Genomic DNA, 17,409 nt, shown 5'->3' with positions numbered 1-17,409 from the left:
TCAAGTAAGAAACTGTATGCTAATCCCACCCTAAGAGGAAACCAAAGGGGCATAACCAAGAGGCCATTCAGTGAGAAGCTGAAGGTTCAAACCTGCACGTCCTTAAAAATGCGTAAGTAAATCTATGATAATATTGTCATGCAGTAACATACTCTGTTTCTCCAATAAATCCATCAGCCTGACAGCCTTGTAGGGTTTATTCTTGTCAAGCATCCTCACTCCCTGTTTCTCTTGGCTGATTTGGGCCTGCAGCATCTTGGCGTGCAACACAGAGCCCTAAGTGTGTGTGTGTGCACAGGGCTCCAGTGCGTGCTCCTGGCCCAGCTGCAGCAGAAGCACGCGGCCTGGGTACAAAGTCCACCTAAGGACTCTGCTGCAGCCAACAGGGCAGGACAAAATGTTTTTCCCAACAGGGTGCAGAAAGCTTCAGACATCGAAAGGCTTTAGGCATTCCTGGAGGAACTGTCTTCTCTTTTTCTGCTGCATGATCTGCAACTTTCAAACACTTGAATTCAGTCTTCAGGTGAAAAAGAAACATTGCATCATCACAAGCCCCCGATTTCATACATATTTTCCTTTTTTTCCTCCCCACACAAGTAGAGTACTTTTGAATTTCTTCATCTTCCAAGAACTGGCTGCTCTGAAATACACTCAGTTAAAGAACCCTTTACATTTTTAATTATTTAATATGAGAAGTGAAAAATCAAGCAGAATTTTTTTTTTTTTTTCCTTAAGGGGTAGGGAGGTAGGAAAGGAGATAAGTCAAACAGGCGAACTTCTCTAAAGCCTAATCCCTCTCCAGGTCTCAAATTATCTCTAATGAAGACCTAGCCTAATCTCCCTGACAAAATTAGTCACTTATGAAAGCATCAAAGGCAAGTGAAAGACCAGATGAAATTTTAATATCCGTAAGTAGTGAGGCAGAGCAAGGGAGTCTACAAGAGAAAGATGCTAGAGGCTCACTGGTTCCAGGCAGCACCATGCACTGAGCATGTCTGAGGCAGGGTGGCCAGGGAGGGCTGCCACAATGCCAGTTTTTTGGGCTGTAACCCTTCTCAGTTACATGACGATCCTTACAGAACCAGCTGTGAAGCTGATAGTAAATGAACAATCATAAAATCTTAGCTGCACAAAGCAGAGGTGAGCGCAAACCTTCCATGATCACTTGCTGGGCTGTTTTTGTTGCTTTTATCATTTTATTTTTTAAATCTCTTCCCAGCTTAGACTTCTCTCCCTGTGTACACAGAGAATTCCCATGGCAGATACCGTGTCACATTAAATGACATTACTTTGCTAACAGCTATCTGTTCTGCTGCTTCATTCAGGGTGCATTATCTGCCCACAAGCGCTCATTTACGTCTGTTTACAAAAAAATAAAAATAAAGACTGGAAAAAAATAAATCATCCGGAAATATACGTGACATTATTAAGCTTACAGACTTACTAGGGGAACCTTTAAGGTGGTTTATAGACACTGACTGACTTGAAAGATGCCCTCAGAGAGCCTGCACTACACAACCTCTCTTGGAGTGAGGAAAATGACAAGTATTAACAATATGGCAGTACTAAGCTACCTGGTGTTACATAGAAAGGCAGCACACCTCATGGAAAGACCATCCAGGAAATGAGAAGACAGCAATGGGCAGATGCTTTTTGGTATAAATACTCATTTCTTTTCTGCTTTGTTTACAAGCCAGACACTAAAAGTAAATTTTTTCCTCTCTTTCTTCCATTTTCCAATCAATCAGATCTATGAGCCACTTGTCCCAGCACCCCACGCTCCAGCTTTGCCAGTACAAGCGGCTTCAGAAGACACAAAATTAATGCTGCTACAGGGGAACAGAGCACAAGAACATCTCAAATATTCCCTAGCCTTACAAGTAGAGCACAACTTCTGCCTTTGAACGAGAAGGAGAGTTTTAAATAAATAGTACAATGTCTCTGAGTGATCAGTTTTAAACATGCACAAAAATCCTGTAATTTTAAGAGAGGCTTGGAGTCTGCTCATAACAGCTGCCTCATAGCCCCGTCTTCATACCTTCACAGAATTGCAATAGAATCACACAACAGAAATCCATTAGGACCATAACTGTCCTGACAGCACAGCATTGTTCCCTACTGCATAACTTCTCCCAGGGATGCTGTGAGGATTAATTCATTACAGCTTGTTATGCTCTGAAAGCATTCAGTCTACAGAAGAGAATCATTAGGAAAAGGACAGTCAAAGTCTGGTGACCCTCTTTTATCCCAGTGGGCACTGCTCAGAGCAGCAATTTTGTCCAACAAAGCAGACAAATTCAAAACCAGGTTCGATACAACAAATGTCATTATAAGAATTTAGTTACACAGGACAAAAATCTCTAAAATGGTTATTAACTTCTACTCCTTACCTAATATTGACTAATGCATGGGTCACCTTGCTTGCAGGCTCTTTCCACTGACCAGCATTGGTCGAAATCCTGAGAACTGAAAGGAAAAGACAGTTAGTAATACTGGCACAGAACTGGCCATTTTCTAATCCAAAACACCTAAAATCTGCTTTGGTAAGATGGCAACCTACAAATCGTATCAGAACAAAGGTCATCCTTGTGACCATCTGTACAGCAAAGCAGAAATTTCCTTTAAAGCCTATCTAAGAAAATTAAGGAACACAGAAGAGGTGTACAGAACACCAGGACACCTGGGAGGCAGGAAGAGAGGGGACAGAGACTCCATCTTCCTGACTTATTTCATCACCACATATTAAAGTTTAAAGTTCTCACTCAGAAGTAGGACAGCATCCCAAACCTGTGATACCTTTTATTTCACACACTGCTATTCTTCAGCTCCTACTTATGCAAGGTTCCCCTTGAGCTACACCCTTTAATTTAAACCTAAACCAAGAGCAATGGGTTCTTTACTTCCACGTTTATCTTGAATCATAGAGAGAAATTACACACTAGCCTAGGGAAAAAACTCTCCCTGTAGGAATGAATGTGTTGCTCAGTTGCACAGATGGTCTCTGACAGACTTGGGAGCAGATCTGAAAACATTCTGCAGGAGGAAGAACTTCAAGGGAATCAATTTTTTTTTACTGCCAGAACACCCAAAATATTTACATAGGTCAGAGCCTGTAGTGTTTCTATGGTGGCAGTCACCTGCACATCTTTTGTTAAGCACCAAAACAATAAAATAGTAGCAAGTGTGGAACATTTTTCTGTTTGCCTGAATAGAAATGAACTCACTATGAATTTATATACAATGTTTTCTAGGGTTAGAAGTGACAGAATTCATTCAAATATAGGATCATCTAGAAACACAGGTGCAACAAGTGAATCTGAAAGCAGAGTGGCTGCACACTCGTGCTTATTATTGCATAAGAGAAGCTCTCAGTCTTTACACATCTGGATACAGTTCAGATTCACCAAAAGAATAATAAATTATATATATATGGATAAATAAAAGCATATCCCAACATACAAAATTTCAACTACTTTCACACACAAAAACAACCCAAAAAACAAACAAACAAACAAAAACCCTAAAGGATAAAGCTTATCTGTACTAACAAATGCCCCAAGACTAAGGGATAGAAGGGTGACTGCAGTCCCAGTAAGAGCGTTAACAAAGCTAAGGGAAGCTGTAAGGGCACCTGGCTAAACTGTGGCTTTCACCAGTTTAGACAGTGCTATCTTCTCACTTTCCTCTGCTACAATTTTGTGCCATGTGCAGAAAAAAAAGAAAAAAGATGTCAGCTCTAAATAATAAGATTTCGTCAAACAGAAGGTGCTGCACTTAAATACCTGAAGTAATGCCTGAATGGAAACTCTGCATACATCTAGGATGTTAATTCAAAGGAATTTGTTCTGTGTGTCAGGATGGAAAATAGTCACATGATATGTGCAATGTCCACACAGGTCAGATGTGCCTGTACAGCCCAACTGTATTTGAGGCCATTATTCTTCCATTTCACTTTCCTTCAGCTTCCACAGGGGACCAGTTTGAAAATGCCACTGGCTGGTAAAATCACCTCATCTTACTAGCTGCAATTTTGTGAGCAGGAAATAAGTTAGCAAAAAATCTTTTGTGCTCAAAGAACAAAAACGGCCACCTGATCCCTTCTATAAAGGATGAAAATCGTAGGAAGCTTATACAAAAAGGCAGTTCATTTTGCTGAAAATTGCAGGGAGTATGTGGCCCCTTTTATTTTGGTGGGGACAACCGTCCAAGCCAGAAGAGTGCTGCAGCTAACTACCTCTGTCCCACTGCCCTTCGACTTCCCTTACATGCTTATAGTAACTCTTGTTGCTGGATGGGCGATCACAGTGAGAAGGGAGCAGAGACAGCATGGAAGAAAAATCCTAGAACAAAGCAAGCGGAAGAACACAGCTTTTTCTTCACAGCTTCAAGCATGCAGGCGCTATATCAGCCTTGCTGCAGCCGCCTCTGGCTCCAGGCTCCTCTGTATACGCACTGCCTGGTTTTGTCTCCACGAATTCCTTGCTCTCCTTTGTTCCTCTTTTCCCTGCTGGGTTTCACTTGGTGGCGTTCCAGCATGTCTCTCTCCCTCTGAAGGATGGCAGCCTCTCCCTGTTTAGCCAGCAAGCACGTTCCTCAGTCCAGTGATTTACTTGCAAGCAGGTTTGTGAGGGCTGTATTCTTGGTTTATGTTGGCAATGACAGTGGTAGATGTGATTTGCCTAGCACAGCAAGCATCCTGTTATAAGTTCCTCAAATTCTTTTCCAAATTCTTGCTTGCACTGAATACTTGACTATGCTGGCTGGTTTCTGCAGCATGTACTGACCTTCTGACTTGAAGCTGCCAGATGTGACAGATGCATACTATAAATCAATCCAATCACACAAAAATGCATGAAACACCTCATGCCATATATAAATTTGTTGTTCAATTGGCACTCCTGAATCACAGTAAGTAGATGCTAGCAAGGTAATGAGGCTGCTTCTATTTTTTTTCTGGCTAAAAATATTTATCCCTCTAACAAACGTATCCTCTCAATTCTTAATTTACCAAACACACCAATACATAAATTATATCCATTCAAGAGAGAGGCATCAGCAGCACGTGGACAAAAAACAGCAAACAACCCCTTCAATCACTCTCATTTCTACTCACTAATATTCCCAACCACCCAGGAGGTACTCACCCATAGAATAAAGGTTGTCAAAATTCTGATGCATCCGAATGATTTCATAATACAGCTCATCATAGCTGCTGGGAGTGGGAAGGAAGGTGTCCCCGTAGGTGATGAACATGTTGAACAGGTTCACAACCTATCCAAAGAAGTGAAGAGAGGTTACAACAGGAATGTTTTCACAAAAGCTACATTGCTACAGGAATAAACAATACAGAATATCTTCAAAACCTTTAAAGAAACAGCTCTTGGTTCCATTAGCCAGTATTGCATTAGTTCATTGCTCTATTATCTTACAGGACAGAAGAAACACACAAGCAGCTTTAACACTATCATATCTAGGACCAGGAGAATGGATCTCTGGTATCTTGTATACAAAGGGACATGCAGTAAGAAAATTAGCAAATCTGGAAAATTAGACTCCTTCCTCACACAAGTTCGTCAATTTCAGTGATGAGATCTTACAGTGACTCCAAGCACTGCCCTTTCTAAATACCTGGCAAAATCAACCACAGTGATACTCCTCAGCTTTGTTGCCTTGTTCTAGTATCTCCTTGCCATGCCAGAAATCTCAAATTCTTTCCTAACATCCATTCAAAATTAAGTTGTCTAAAAGAAGGGGATTTGCTTTGTCTGTACTCACCATAAGAGCAAGGGTGAAGATGTTGTGTTTGGCGAGCAACACGGTTTCATTAGACATGAGGAACTTCAACAAGTTGATCAAAGCTAGGAGGAAATACGTATTTTTTGAATAAAATTAAAAGCAAATTCATTCTCAGCAAGTCACTTAAATACAGATGCATTTTCATTATCCAGTACCAACTCACCTAAATGCAAGCTGCTCACTTTTCATAAATTTATCAATCTACACATGGAGTTGGTTGGGTATTTTCTTGCTAAAATTCTGGGCTGGGCAGGTAAGTGACAGCTATTTTAGTGTCCCGCATTTATTTTCCTTCACTGACTTCCTAATCAAATTCACTCAGGCTCAAGGTAAGTCACTTGTTTTGTTTTTTTTTCTACCTGCCAGATCTTCAAGTGAGCCTTAGAGCCGGAGAATCCGACCGTCTCCTTTCTGTTTCACACATCACCAACATGATGTATGCAGTCAGCCTCAAACTGTCACTCCTGTTGATACACGCGATTTTAAAATGACAAAAAAATAACAAAAAGAACCCACAGCACTGCTTTTCTGTAGCTGCTGCAGCAGTACAAGGACGGATGCAGTACTTTATTGTGTCAGCTATCTAGGCTGTGCCGTAAAGGCTACAGATCTGGTTCACACTTGTCTTGAGAAGGAAAACAAAGGCTCCTGCTGTAACCACCCAATATCAATTAGCGATAGCGGGAATTAACAAAAAGGTTGGCTAAAAGAGCTTTCATCACACAGGCTTTACAATAAGCAACTGTGCTCTATACACTGAAGTGAAATGGAAATTTCTTCATCTTGTTGCTTCCCATTCTTTAAAATTTCAAAAAGGAAAGCTACTCTCTTTTCCATGATATCTGCTCAGCACTGAACGGTGATTATTAATGTACTCTCTGTTCTGCAGTCAACAGGTTTCAAAACCTGAAGTACCTGAATTAGATGACCTGCAAAGTCAAGCTGGAACGCTAAAAAGACTTCTTCATCTTGATTACTTACAAATTGGGCCAGCATCTACTGATTTCCTACAGTTAAAAGATGATTTTGTTAACTTTTACCTTTTCCAGTTTGTGGCAGCACTTCTACAAAACATTCTGCTGCTCACGGCTTGCAGCAGCCAGGAAAGAGCATCAAAATAGGGGACAAAAAGTTCAGTAGCCCCAGGAGGAGCTTGGGATACATATCTAGAGTCTATCTTCAGCCATCAGACAACCAGAATTAATAGGACTCAAAAATTCACTATGGTTTGTGGGACTCGAGAAAGATATGAGCGATAGAAAGCACATTCTGCAAATTTTGGATGCTGAAAGAGAAAACTGACTGGTCAGTGAGACACAGCAAGGAGCAGATTTGAGATACGCCATTTGAACTGGCAAAAGAAACTGACCACAGATTTATCAAGTTTAAACATGACATCCAATTTCTAGGCAATATATATTTGAAGATGGTAGGATTACACTATCACTGTTTACCCAACTACTACACATTAGTGATCAGCCTGCAAGAAAACTAACCATAGCTTGGGAGAATCCTGCTGCAGATAAGAGAGCAGAGCCCTCAACTCAGCCAAAGGTAAAGGCTATGGAATAGGAGTAGGTGAAGTCCAGGTAACAAGAATACTGGTAACTAACTTTTGAGCCCCAGCACAGACCACACAGTGCCATCATCACCCCATCACCGGACTCAAACACCTGGGACCAAAGGCAGAGCCTGGATCCCACAGCAACCCGGAGCTGGAGCTGCTCCTGTCAGGTATTTGTGCTGCAAAACAACCATTTGAAAACAAAGAAGTAGCAGGTACAGACGGGCTCTCCGCTGGAGCGGAGATCCAGCTAAAAACAGGTTTCCAAGGTAACCAAAGCTTCCACAGCAAAAAAGTGCGGCCTCCTGCAGTGCTTTGGGCTGCAGACAGCTGCCCTGCCTCTCCGGCACAGCACCTCATGGACCATTTCTCTCTTTAGTAGCTATAAGCACGATTTTACCTCTTTTCCAGCCACAAGACCATGCAACCACCTCTCCTGGCCCTGCAGGGCCATGCTTGCAGCTGGGGTCCCTGGAAGCAGAGAAGCGCAGCTCTGGATTTTCCACAGCAAGCAGTGCAAAGCCTTGGATTTTTGTGCTGTGCCTCTCATGCTTTCTCCAGAATGCTGTAGAAAGGCCTCTGGCAGCATGCGGCCACACAGCGGGAAGGGAAACCACTGAACATCGAATGCAGTGAACATGAAAGCTGCTCATGGTGAGGAGACACTACTTCTAAAAGAAAGCATAACCATCGCCGTCTGGAGCAGAATTCACTGAGCAACAGGGAAAGCATCTACTGCAATAACTTTGTTCACATTTTCTTTTCCTGCTTCAGTTTGAAAGACGACAAGATATCACTGCTGCTTGAAATCAATCCTTGCACCTTAATCGCACCACATCGTAGCCCATTCACAGCTCAACCGCACTGTTCCTTCCCTAAGGATGAGGTAGGGATGCTGCACATGGAGAAGAACTCAATGCTGGGCTGAGCACTGATCAGATCCTCTAGGTCCACAGTCACTGTGGGCGCTACACAGGTAAATACCCAACAGTCTGGACCCTCACATTCTTAGAGAAGTTGTAGGGCTCACAACATCAGTGCTCAAAGAACAACCAGTCCTCTCTGTCTGCACATTCTGCACCAGTCTCTCTCTGTTCAAGCTGCTCAAAGAGAGGAACAAGAACTCTGTGAACAGGAGTCCCTAAATCCATGACTACCTCTGTAGTTTCTGTAATGTGCTTGTTAAGGCAGACCCTGCACTGAAAACGAGGACAGCTACATCCTGGAGTTTTCAGGATTAACAACCCTCAGACCCTGCTTCAGATGCCCAGTGCCCTTCAGAGACAATTACACACACCAAATAACCCTTAGAGCAAAGATCCAACTGGCCAAACGTCCCTCCGTCCCTCAGCTCCAGCAGAGCACCAGCACTGCCACTCCTGAGCAAGCTGAAGCCAAACCAGATGTGTCACTTCTTCCCTGCTGCAATAAGCTGCGTGTCCAATCTGCAGGCTGCCCTCTCACGCTAGCCAGGAAATTACCCGTGTTTGTTCCCAGTGGAGCAGCAGTTCAGTTTCTCAGCTGTGCAGACAGACAGAACTGCAGCCCTTGCTTCAGCTCAGCCACATTATCCAAATTTGTGTTCTAGGATTTAACAGTGATGGATTTGAGCAAGAGATCTATTTCAACATGAACTGGAAAACAGATATTTATTTATTTATTTTGCAATGCTCTCAAGTATCTTTATCTACAGAAACCTTCCTTTGGCGTCCCGTGCCAGGATACAATACGCTAATTCTCAAAATCCATAATTTTACACTGTAACAGTGTCACCAGAATTTCTTCAGCAACAAGAGCTGCAGCAGGCTGTAGCTACACTGACCTAGCAGCAGCTAGTATTTGCATGCAAACTTGTGACCTCTTCTGAGGACGCTGGCTAAGCTTCCCAGATCAGCCAGCAGAGAACAGAACCCTGAACACCTACATACACAGCCTCAAAAGGAAGTAGCTAAGCACACGGAGTGGACACTTAAATTGGGCATGAAGCCATATGATTGGCTGAACATCACAGTGGTGTAACCCATCCACATCGTGTTCTAAGCAATTTTCCCTCCCAAGGATTATTGCAGCCAAAGGATGAAAAATGAGATCACCAGCTTTCACAGATACCCTCCCAGCTTTTTAAACTGAAATGAATGCAGTGTAAAAGGTTCTTAGCTCCTCTGCCATGCAGCTGTGTTTGAGTACTGACATTTTTCCTTATCAGCTCTTGTGGCCAGTCTGCTGAGCAGCGAGTGCTCCTGCGCAGTCATTTGCTGCTCTTCTGCAAGTCAATCCTCTGTAAGGAGGCTGCAGGCAAATGGCTTCTCTTCCTCCCTATTAGAAAGAAGGCAATTCTAGTTCTGGACAGATGCACTTCAGTCTCTCCTTCCCCTATTCCTCCTCCCACAGCAGACTTACCTTTTTTCCCCGTAAGCCTCGTTTCAAAGAGAAACAAATTCAGCTTTGGCATACCTAGGATTCACACAGTTTTTGTTCTCTTCAGTGTCTCAGTGTTCAGCATTTGGATCATGTGTAATGCAACAGGAGCGCAGGGACAGGTCAAGCAGAGAAAAGAGGAAGAAGTAGCATCATCCCCTGAGAAAGTCAGAATGTAGCACAGACTGCCACGAGCAGCAGAAGGCTCTGATGTGCCACTGCACAACAGAGCAGAAGAGAATAGCCCTGAGAAACACATCAATGAGATCTTAGATGGATTGAGCACAGTATGCAAGCCTCTGTTGCTGTGCTCCCAGGTCAAAAACCTTCTAATGGTGCATATAATGGCCCTCAACAAAGGAACAAAGGAAGAAAAAGAAGCTGTGAGAGCCCCCCAGAAGCTGCAGTGCAACATCAATTAATAGGTATCCTGTAACTCCACTAACATCCTCTAATTTCCTACCTTCAAAATCCTGGGGCACAGTAGGAAGAGCGGTGATTTTCCTATTCTCTCTGGAACTTACCGTCATACTATCAGTATATCTGACGTCCTACTTTTAGCACTTCCACTCACGTTCGCCTTAGGGTGATCCACATCCACATGGCACTGCAGGGGAGCTGATAATGACAAGTGGCCAGAAGTTCCCTGCTACAGATCTGTCCCTTCACATCTAAGCGGCTTGAAATCATCGAGCCACCACAAGCCCCAGCTGCACCCGGGCAGAGCAAAGGCTTAGTGTTCTGTCCCAAACAGTAGCCAACACCAAACGCCTGTTGAGGTGTGAGCAGGAAGCCAATCAACGCTTTCTCAGCATATTCTTCCAGATTCCAAAAATCAGCACGATTCCCTTCAATCTTTTGGCAACCACAGCATACAGTATGGAAACAGACTCACACAACATGACAATAACCATAATCGTGAATGGGTCCAGTCTCCTATTCTAGACTGGATATCATTAGAGCTAAGCCTGGATAATCACACATTCAAATTGTTTTATCTGTGCTGTTACAAGGAACAAAAGAGACCATGGAACAGAGTAATCACCTGTAACAAATTCCTTATCTGATGAGAAATTCAGAAGCAAAAGGCTCAAATTTGAAATACAGAGATGACCCGAGCATTAAAAGGGAGCAGATCTGGCCACATTCAGCATGAGCAAACAATCAGTGAGCAGTGATCAAAACAAACTCAGCAGGAGATGAATATCTACAGACAGGGTTTGACAGAAAAGAACTAGAGGTAGTTTCCAAATAGAGCAGTAGGAAGTGGAAATGTGTCCAAGAAACAGCAACGTCGTTATTACAAACTAATGCAGCAGAATCCCTGCAGGCACAAACTACCCCAGCATCCCTGGACAAGTTAACCAATTACTCAGGGACACCACTTGCAGCTCCCTGTCAATCAGGCAAAGCACTAGGAACAAGATCGTTGCCCTGATGCTGCTCCCAGGAGAGCAGGGGAAGAGATACTTGCTCCATCAGCACTGCTATGTAACATGCTTCAGCTCCTCTCCTTTGCTCTGATAACGAGGGAACAACCCGCTCTGGGTTGAAACAATTTGCCTGGCTGGCTGCTCCTCTCCCTGCTGCCACAACAGACACTGCCAGATTCATGTGCCCAACTGCCAAAGCTCTGTGGCATCCAGCAGCCTGCTACTGGCATGTCCCCATCCCCCCATCACCTCTACAGCTGATCCTCTTCTTCCTCTAACTGTCAAGGCATAGCAGGAGAGCAGCCTTAACGAGAAACAGCAGCATGCCAGAGAGCTGAAGCACATGCTGGCATAACCCAATGGCTCCCAGGATCAGGTGAGCAGGCCAATTCATTTCCAATCCTTTACTTTCTTTATATAGTTCCCATCCTTGGTACTCATTGTTCCCACCTAACTGCAGCCAATGGTGTAAAAATCACAAGCTTAATGGAAATGCTGATTGCCGATGCCAGAGAAACGCTGCTTGATAGCATCCCAGCAAGCAGTAACAGAGAAAACAAGTTTTAGCTTCATCTAAGCTTTACCTTCACCTATTGTTACTGATGTGAACAATATGTCTTCTTAAAAGGGTAGATTTTTTTTATTTTAAATAAGATATAATTAAAAAGCATACACTCACAACTTTCATTCCTCTTTAGAGGAAAGGGAAGCCTGAGCTTAACTCTATCCTGACCGATAGTGTAGGTTCACCCTTCATTCAAAAGCAGTCTTGAGAGTTAAGATTGTACATCTTCCCAAAGGACCTAAAACCAGAGGCAATTCAGAAAGGATAAGCATGAGGAAAAAGCAGAAACATGAGTATGGGCATGGAAAGACAGCAAGATAAGTGGCCCAGGAGTGCTGCTTCTTGAAAACAAAAAGTTAGGAGGGTGAATAGGCTCAGAATAATGTGTTCTGAGCACTGCAACACCTCCATGCAGCAGAAGAAATGGCTGCAAACACCTCTGGCTGTTCTATCATCAAAACTGTGATAATCTCATGGGAAACTATCCTCTCTCTTACTAGGTCACCACGCTCTGCAAGCTCTGAGGGATTCACAAACAAATTCCCCAGTGTTAGCAACGTGTAAAAAATAGAAATAATTTTTAAAAAAGAGTATTTTACAGCACAGAACAACACATCCTGATGAGATCTGCCAAGTATGACATGAAGGTGTTAGATGAAGAATTCCCATCCTGATCATCCCAGGCAATCAGTGACAGCCACATATCTGTGGCCATCAGCCACTGAAACCAAAACTCATCACTGGTTATGTTAAAGTGTATTAAAACAAAGCACCTGCCATTACAGTTAAGTAACAGTAAACTAAGAAATAAGCAAGCAAAAGTAGATGCTTCCTAAAAATACCCAACATAGGAAATTTTCAATATTCTCTTTACAAGAAAGCCACTCCATTTTTGCATTTCTCACACTATCTGCTTTAGGAGATTTATATTATTGTTTTTCATCAAACACGTCTATGCTCTTACCACAGAAGAGTTTTAGTTTGGGCTGAAAAAGGTAATGTGGAAAGGTTAGTAAGAAAGTGGCCAACCAGCAGAGAGTGACAGTTCATAAGTCTTCTTATGAACTTCATGCATCAACTGCTTGTAAGCTTTGTAAGGGTAGGACTCGAGTTTCCTTTGGGACAACACAGAGAGCTACCAGAAGTAAAAATTAAAATAATCATTTAAAAAGTCAATGTATATCAATCCAGAGCATACATTGTAGCCAAAGACAAGATTTCTTTTATAAAATGACCTTTCAATTTCCATCCTTTCCTAATTTCACTGAAGCAGCAAACAGGACTAATAGTTGCACCCCTGTACCAGGCTTGAGCCAACACTGTACTACACGTCCAACCAAGTGTGAGATCCACAGCACATAACACTTACTGCCCTTAGTTTGTCTGAGCAGCTCTGTTCTTCCATCGCTCCTGTGTTACTGTGTCATCTTTTCAGAAAGCTTCCTAGAATCAACAAGCACAAGTGCTTGTGAGCCTGTCCTACTGCATAGCTGGTATTACAAATTTTCTTTTAATTTCAGAGGTAAGAAAGTAAAAAGAAGCATGCCAGTTACCTTTCTAAGGTAAGAGTGAAGTGAGCTGCAACAAGCAAGAAAAGGGCATTGTATATAAAGGAAGTTAATCACAATTCTATTACTGATTTACTGAGTCATTTAGAAACACATGCTAAGTCCAAAAACCTCTACTTAATCACTCCATTCATCAGAATACTAAAGGACATCCCTCAGCAACACTTCCAATCACATAAATACTAGACAGATCAATTAATAGCAGAGAGGGAAATAACATTCAACTTCTATAACTGTACAAGCTCATTTGTACAAACCACAAATTCATCAGCTCAGGTGCATAAAACTGCTGCCATATGCAGCATGTAGCAGCACCCAGCAACTGCTGGTTTTACAGTCCCACAGCAAAGAATCTCAGCCCTTGGGATGTTAACATAAGAGCTATGAAATCCTGCCCACGTCCTTTTTGGCAAAGACAGAAGTCACAAAATGACATTTTGCCTGTTTCAGCCATGCTGCTAAGAAAATGTCCTTTCTTTTTTAAGCATGCAATAAGCATGCAAATTAAGAAGTGCTGGAAAAAAAGCTGTCCAGGATACACACCTTAGCTAGGACAGTAGCTTTCATTCTTCAAGTTCCCCCACATCAAAGCAAGGTCCCAGGAAGACATCCAAATAAGAGAACAGGAAAATTTAAAGTTAAAAATGACGAATAGTTCTCTCTTTAGATCATCAGACTAGGTGATTTCTCATCTGAAGTTTCTATCCAGTAACACCTCCTAGCCTCCCCAGTCCTCCTGAGAAAACAATAGAGACCTTTCATTCCTCCTACTACAGCAGCTTCCCACTCTGACCCAGTTCTACCCATTCTCTCCAGCTTCCCATGCTCAGGACCTCCCAGCCCTCCTCACACGCAATCACCTCCAGCCTCCCAGACCTACCACTCCTCTCATCCACCCGACCAGCTCAGAACTCTCATTCCTGTTGCAGCTGCTCAGCAGTTCTCCTTTACCCTGCCTGGATCTTCTTCTTGCCTCTTCCTCTCCGTTCCTAGTGCTCCCACTGAACTACTGCTGCTTTCAGCAGCTCCATCTCTGGGAACTACAGGGGAAGAAGCCCATTCCTCCCACTTTGAGCTTCACTCCATGGGTGGTACTCTCCTTAAAAACTCAGCACCATCTTATACTCCTGAATGAGTTGAGGGATCCCAAATCTCCAGCAGGGTGTACGTGCCTGGAGCTCCGAAATGCAGCTTCAAAAGGTTGCACTGGCTTCCCACAGCCAAAAGGCACAGAGAAATGACTTGGTAAAGCACGCACTAGGTAGTATATGTTAACATACTAAGGTGATAGAACTCTAACATTTGTTCTATAGTTCTCTTCAGAGTTTACAAGCAGTAGAGTTAAGCATTTTTGCTGGGAGCTATTTGAAAGGTCAAGTCTCACATAATGAGTTTTCGTTCCAAAACAGTACAGCTCACGTAAAACCATTTAACAAATAGGCCTTCTCTGCACTCACTGTAGTTTCCTGTTATGAACACATTTCACACTCAACACACAAACTCCTGTTTCTTCTGCCCTATCCCTACAGTTACCTTTATCAGTTACCTTTGAAGATGTTTTAATTATTTCTTTATTTTTTCCAAAGTCTTCAAGCCATCTTCTAACTGTCCAAACAGCTCTGTACCCTTTCATATTCTCACAGCAACTAGTGATCAGACATTTCACCAGTGAACTAAACTGTCTGGTACACGAGTAGATGAATCCTGTCTCCACAAAAGTTGCAGGAAGACAAGCTTTCCTTGCTAGGCAGCTGCTGCAGAATGAAGCAGGACTTGAGATGAAGGGGAGATGCAACATCATCTGATTTCCAATGTGCTCAGCAGCACAAATCAGTGCTGAGGCAGACTTTATCAATAGCTGGAGAACCAGAAATGCCATTGTTAACCAACACTGTAGTAATAAGTATTTGGTGTTTCTGTTGCTGAAATACATTCCACAGAGGAACATTTCACTTTTTTAGTATTCACCCCCTAAAAATTTGGAAATATTATCTCCACCTTATAAATAGAGAAACTGACAAAAAGTTCCAAGCAGTCCACACAGAGAATAAAAGCCTACTTTGTTCAGCAGCACTGCAAAAGTTTACTCTGATAATCCCCAAATAAAAGTGGATAAATACCAACTTCTCAATGATGGCATTTGAAGCATCTTCATTTTAACACTACCTTCAGCATCTGTCAAAAATAGCCAATCTATAAGATAAGAAACCATAGCCTGTACATTACAATAATTTAGGAACTGAATTTCAGTGCTTTCTATTTTGTCAAAACTCATTTTTAATCCAACTTTGTATTCAATTGCCCTAATAACTAGCTATTTCAGCATTATTCACTATTATACATATTTTCATGTGATATACTCTTGCCATTTTAAGTCTATATTAGAACTGGTTTTCAGTTTCTTTAAAAATGACTTTACTTAAAGCAAACCATAGCAACTGCAAAGAAGTTACCTGTACCCTCTAAGCTCAGAGCAAATTGCTCAAGCGTTACTAATTTTGAAGTGGGAGAAGTTGAAGAAATGAGGTATTTTTATATGAAAAGCTTAAATGACTCATGAAAATTCTTTTGGCATAGCTTATACGTGCTTGACAACAAAAACATATATAGCACTTTCCATCACCCAAGTGCTGTACATACTGGCTAGGAAAGAGTTCAACAACTAAAACTCAACCTCAACTCTATAACCAGCAAAATCAAACTCTCACAAGACTTAAGCAGAGCTCAAGAAAAACACTGGACAACGTGGTATTTCTGAAAGTAGGGAACTGGTTGTTACCAAATAAAGTTTTCTCGTAAGCACTATTAAGTATCTTACACTTGGCATCCAATTAGTTGTTCTCTAAGTATCAGCTATTTGGCATAAAAGCCCTGCAAACTGCCCCACACATCCACACGGGAGTAAGGAAACAGTCATATCCATGTACGGTTTCTGACCTTAGCCAAAATTTCATGCTAGTCACCAGAAAGTGCATACAGTCACAGAAGAAAAATCTGAAAAAGCTCAAAAGGAAGAGCCACGTACCAACCACAGATGACTGAATTGAAAATTACAAACTGCTAAAATGTTAAGTAGGAGCTAAGATCAGGAGTATTGCAGACTGCACAAGCAGTTGGGTATGCGTCTTGAGTAATGCCAAGCATGTGGCTCCACTGCTTTTCTCTGCACTCTTTGCAACATAAATCAAAAAAAGAAAGGCAGAAACTTTCCCGAAGTTCTGCTGGCATTCCATACCGAAGAGAGAGCACCATAAAGGAAGTGCAACTATCTAGTGCATGACACGAGTGGCTTTCCTTAATCAGAGAATAGCTAACATTAGAAGCAGCAGTTGAGCAGAAGGCTCTATACATCGCTACTGCTTCCATCTACCAACTCTCAGTTCCTCCACACTCCACACTACCACTTCATCCCAAAGTATTCTCCATCCAGTTATGCAGGGGACTTCCATATCTCAATCACTCACGCTACACAAGGGCTATGCTCCACCTGTCACAAACTTGCCATTCAAGAAGACAAGTGTGGGCTTGAAGACCTGTAAAACATGCCTGATTGAGCACCTGAGATCTCAGACCTTTCAGTGAGTGCATAGATGTTCCCTTTCAGCTGTTCTTCCAGCAGTGACAACGAATCCATCAGTCCAAAGCAAAAGCCTCAAGGTGAGTATGCTCGCATACAGCATAGAAATGAATGCATAAGTCTCTGTACTCTGTTTTGGCATTGTCTGACAGATTGATCAAGACTAGAAAAACATCCGCTCTTCCACGTCAAAGGCAACAATGTCCTGGGCAATCAACGATCAGCCTTGACAGATCTGAGTAGGGATAAGAGTTAATTACGAAATATCTCTCAAGACAGAGCAGGCAATTAGCATTTAGTCAGCCTCATGCAGCACTCTAGAAACACGCATCTGGAGCAGACAGGATGTGCACTTTTACAGGGACAAGTATCAGTCAACACAAGACCTTTCCAGCCTGTATGAACCACCTAGCAGCTGCTGAAGAATCTCAGTTCACTTCGACACCTTGTAGGAAAAGAATATGAAACACTGTAAGTTACTTCTGTAG

The 17,409-nt window shown here is 42.4% G+C and overlaps 1 protein-coding gene across 3 annotated transcripts in view; it reads right to left on the bottom strand.

Moving 5' to 3' along the window:
- Positions 1-17,409, bottom strand: part of ARMH3 (armadillo like helical domain containing 3) — a 106,618-nt gene that overhangs the window by 52,518 nt on the left and 36,691 nt on the right. For all 3 annotated transcript variants that reach the window (XM_085229147.1, XM_003208068.5, XM_085229148.1), the window contains exons 21-23: positions 5,776-5,858; positions 5,145-5,271; positions 2,391-2,466 (exon numbers count right to left, since the gene is read on the bottom strand). In XM_085229147.1, the coding sequence (XP_085085273.1) occupies positions 2,391-2,466; positions 5,145-5,271; positions 5,776-5,858 (286 nt within the window). The remainder of the gene's footprint in view (positions 1-2,390; positions 2,467-5,144; positions 5,272-5,775; positions 5,859-17,409) is intronic.

The sequence above is a fragment of the Meleagris gallopavo genome, chromosome 8 (assembly GCF_905368555.1).
Source record: "Meleagris gallopavo chromosome 8, MGAL_WU_HG_1.1, whole genome shotgun sequence".
Lineage (NCBI taxonomy): Eukaryota > Metazoa > Chordata > Aves > Galliformes > Phasianidae > Meleagris > Meleagris gallopavo.
Note: the sequence above shows the minus strand (reverse complement) of the source record. Positions and strands in the feature narration are given on the sequence as shown.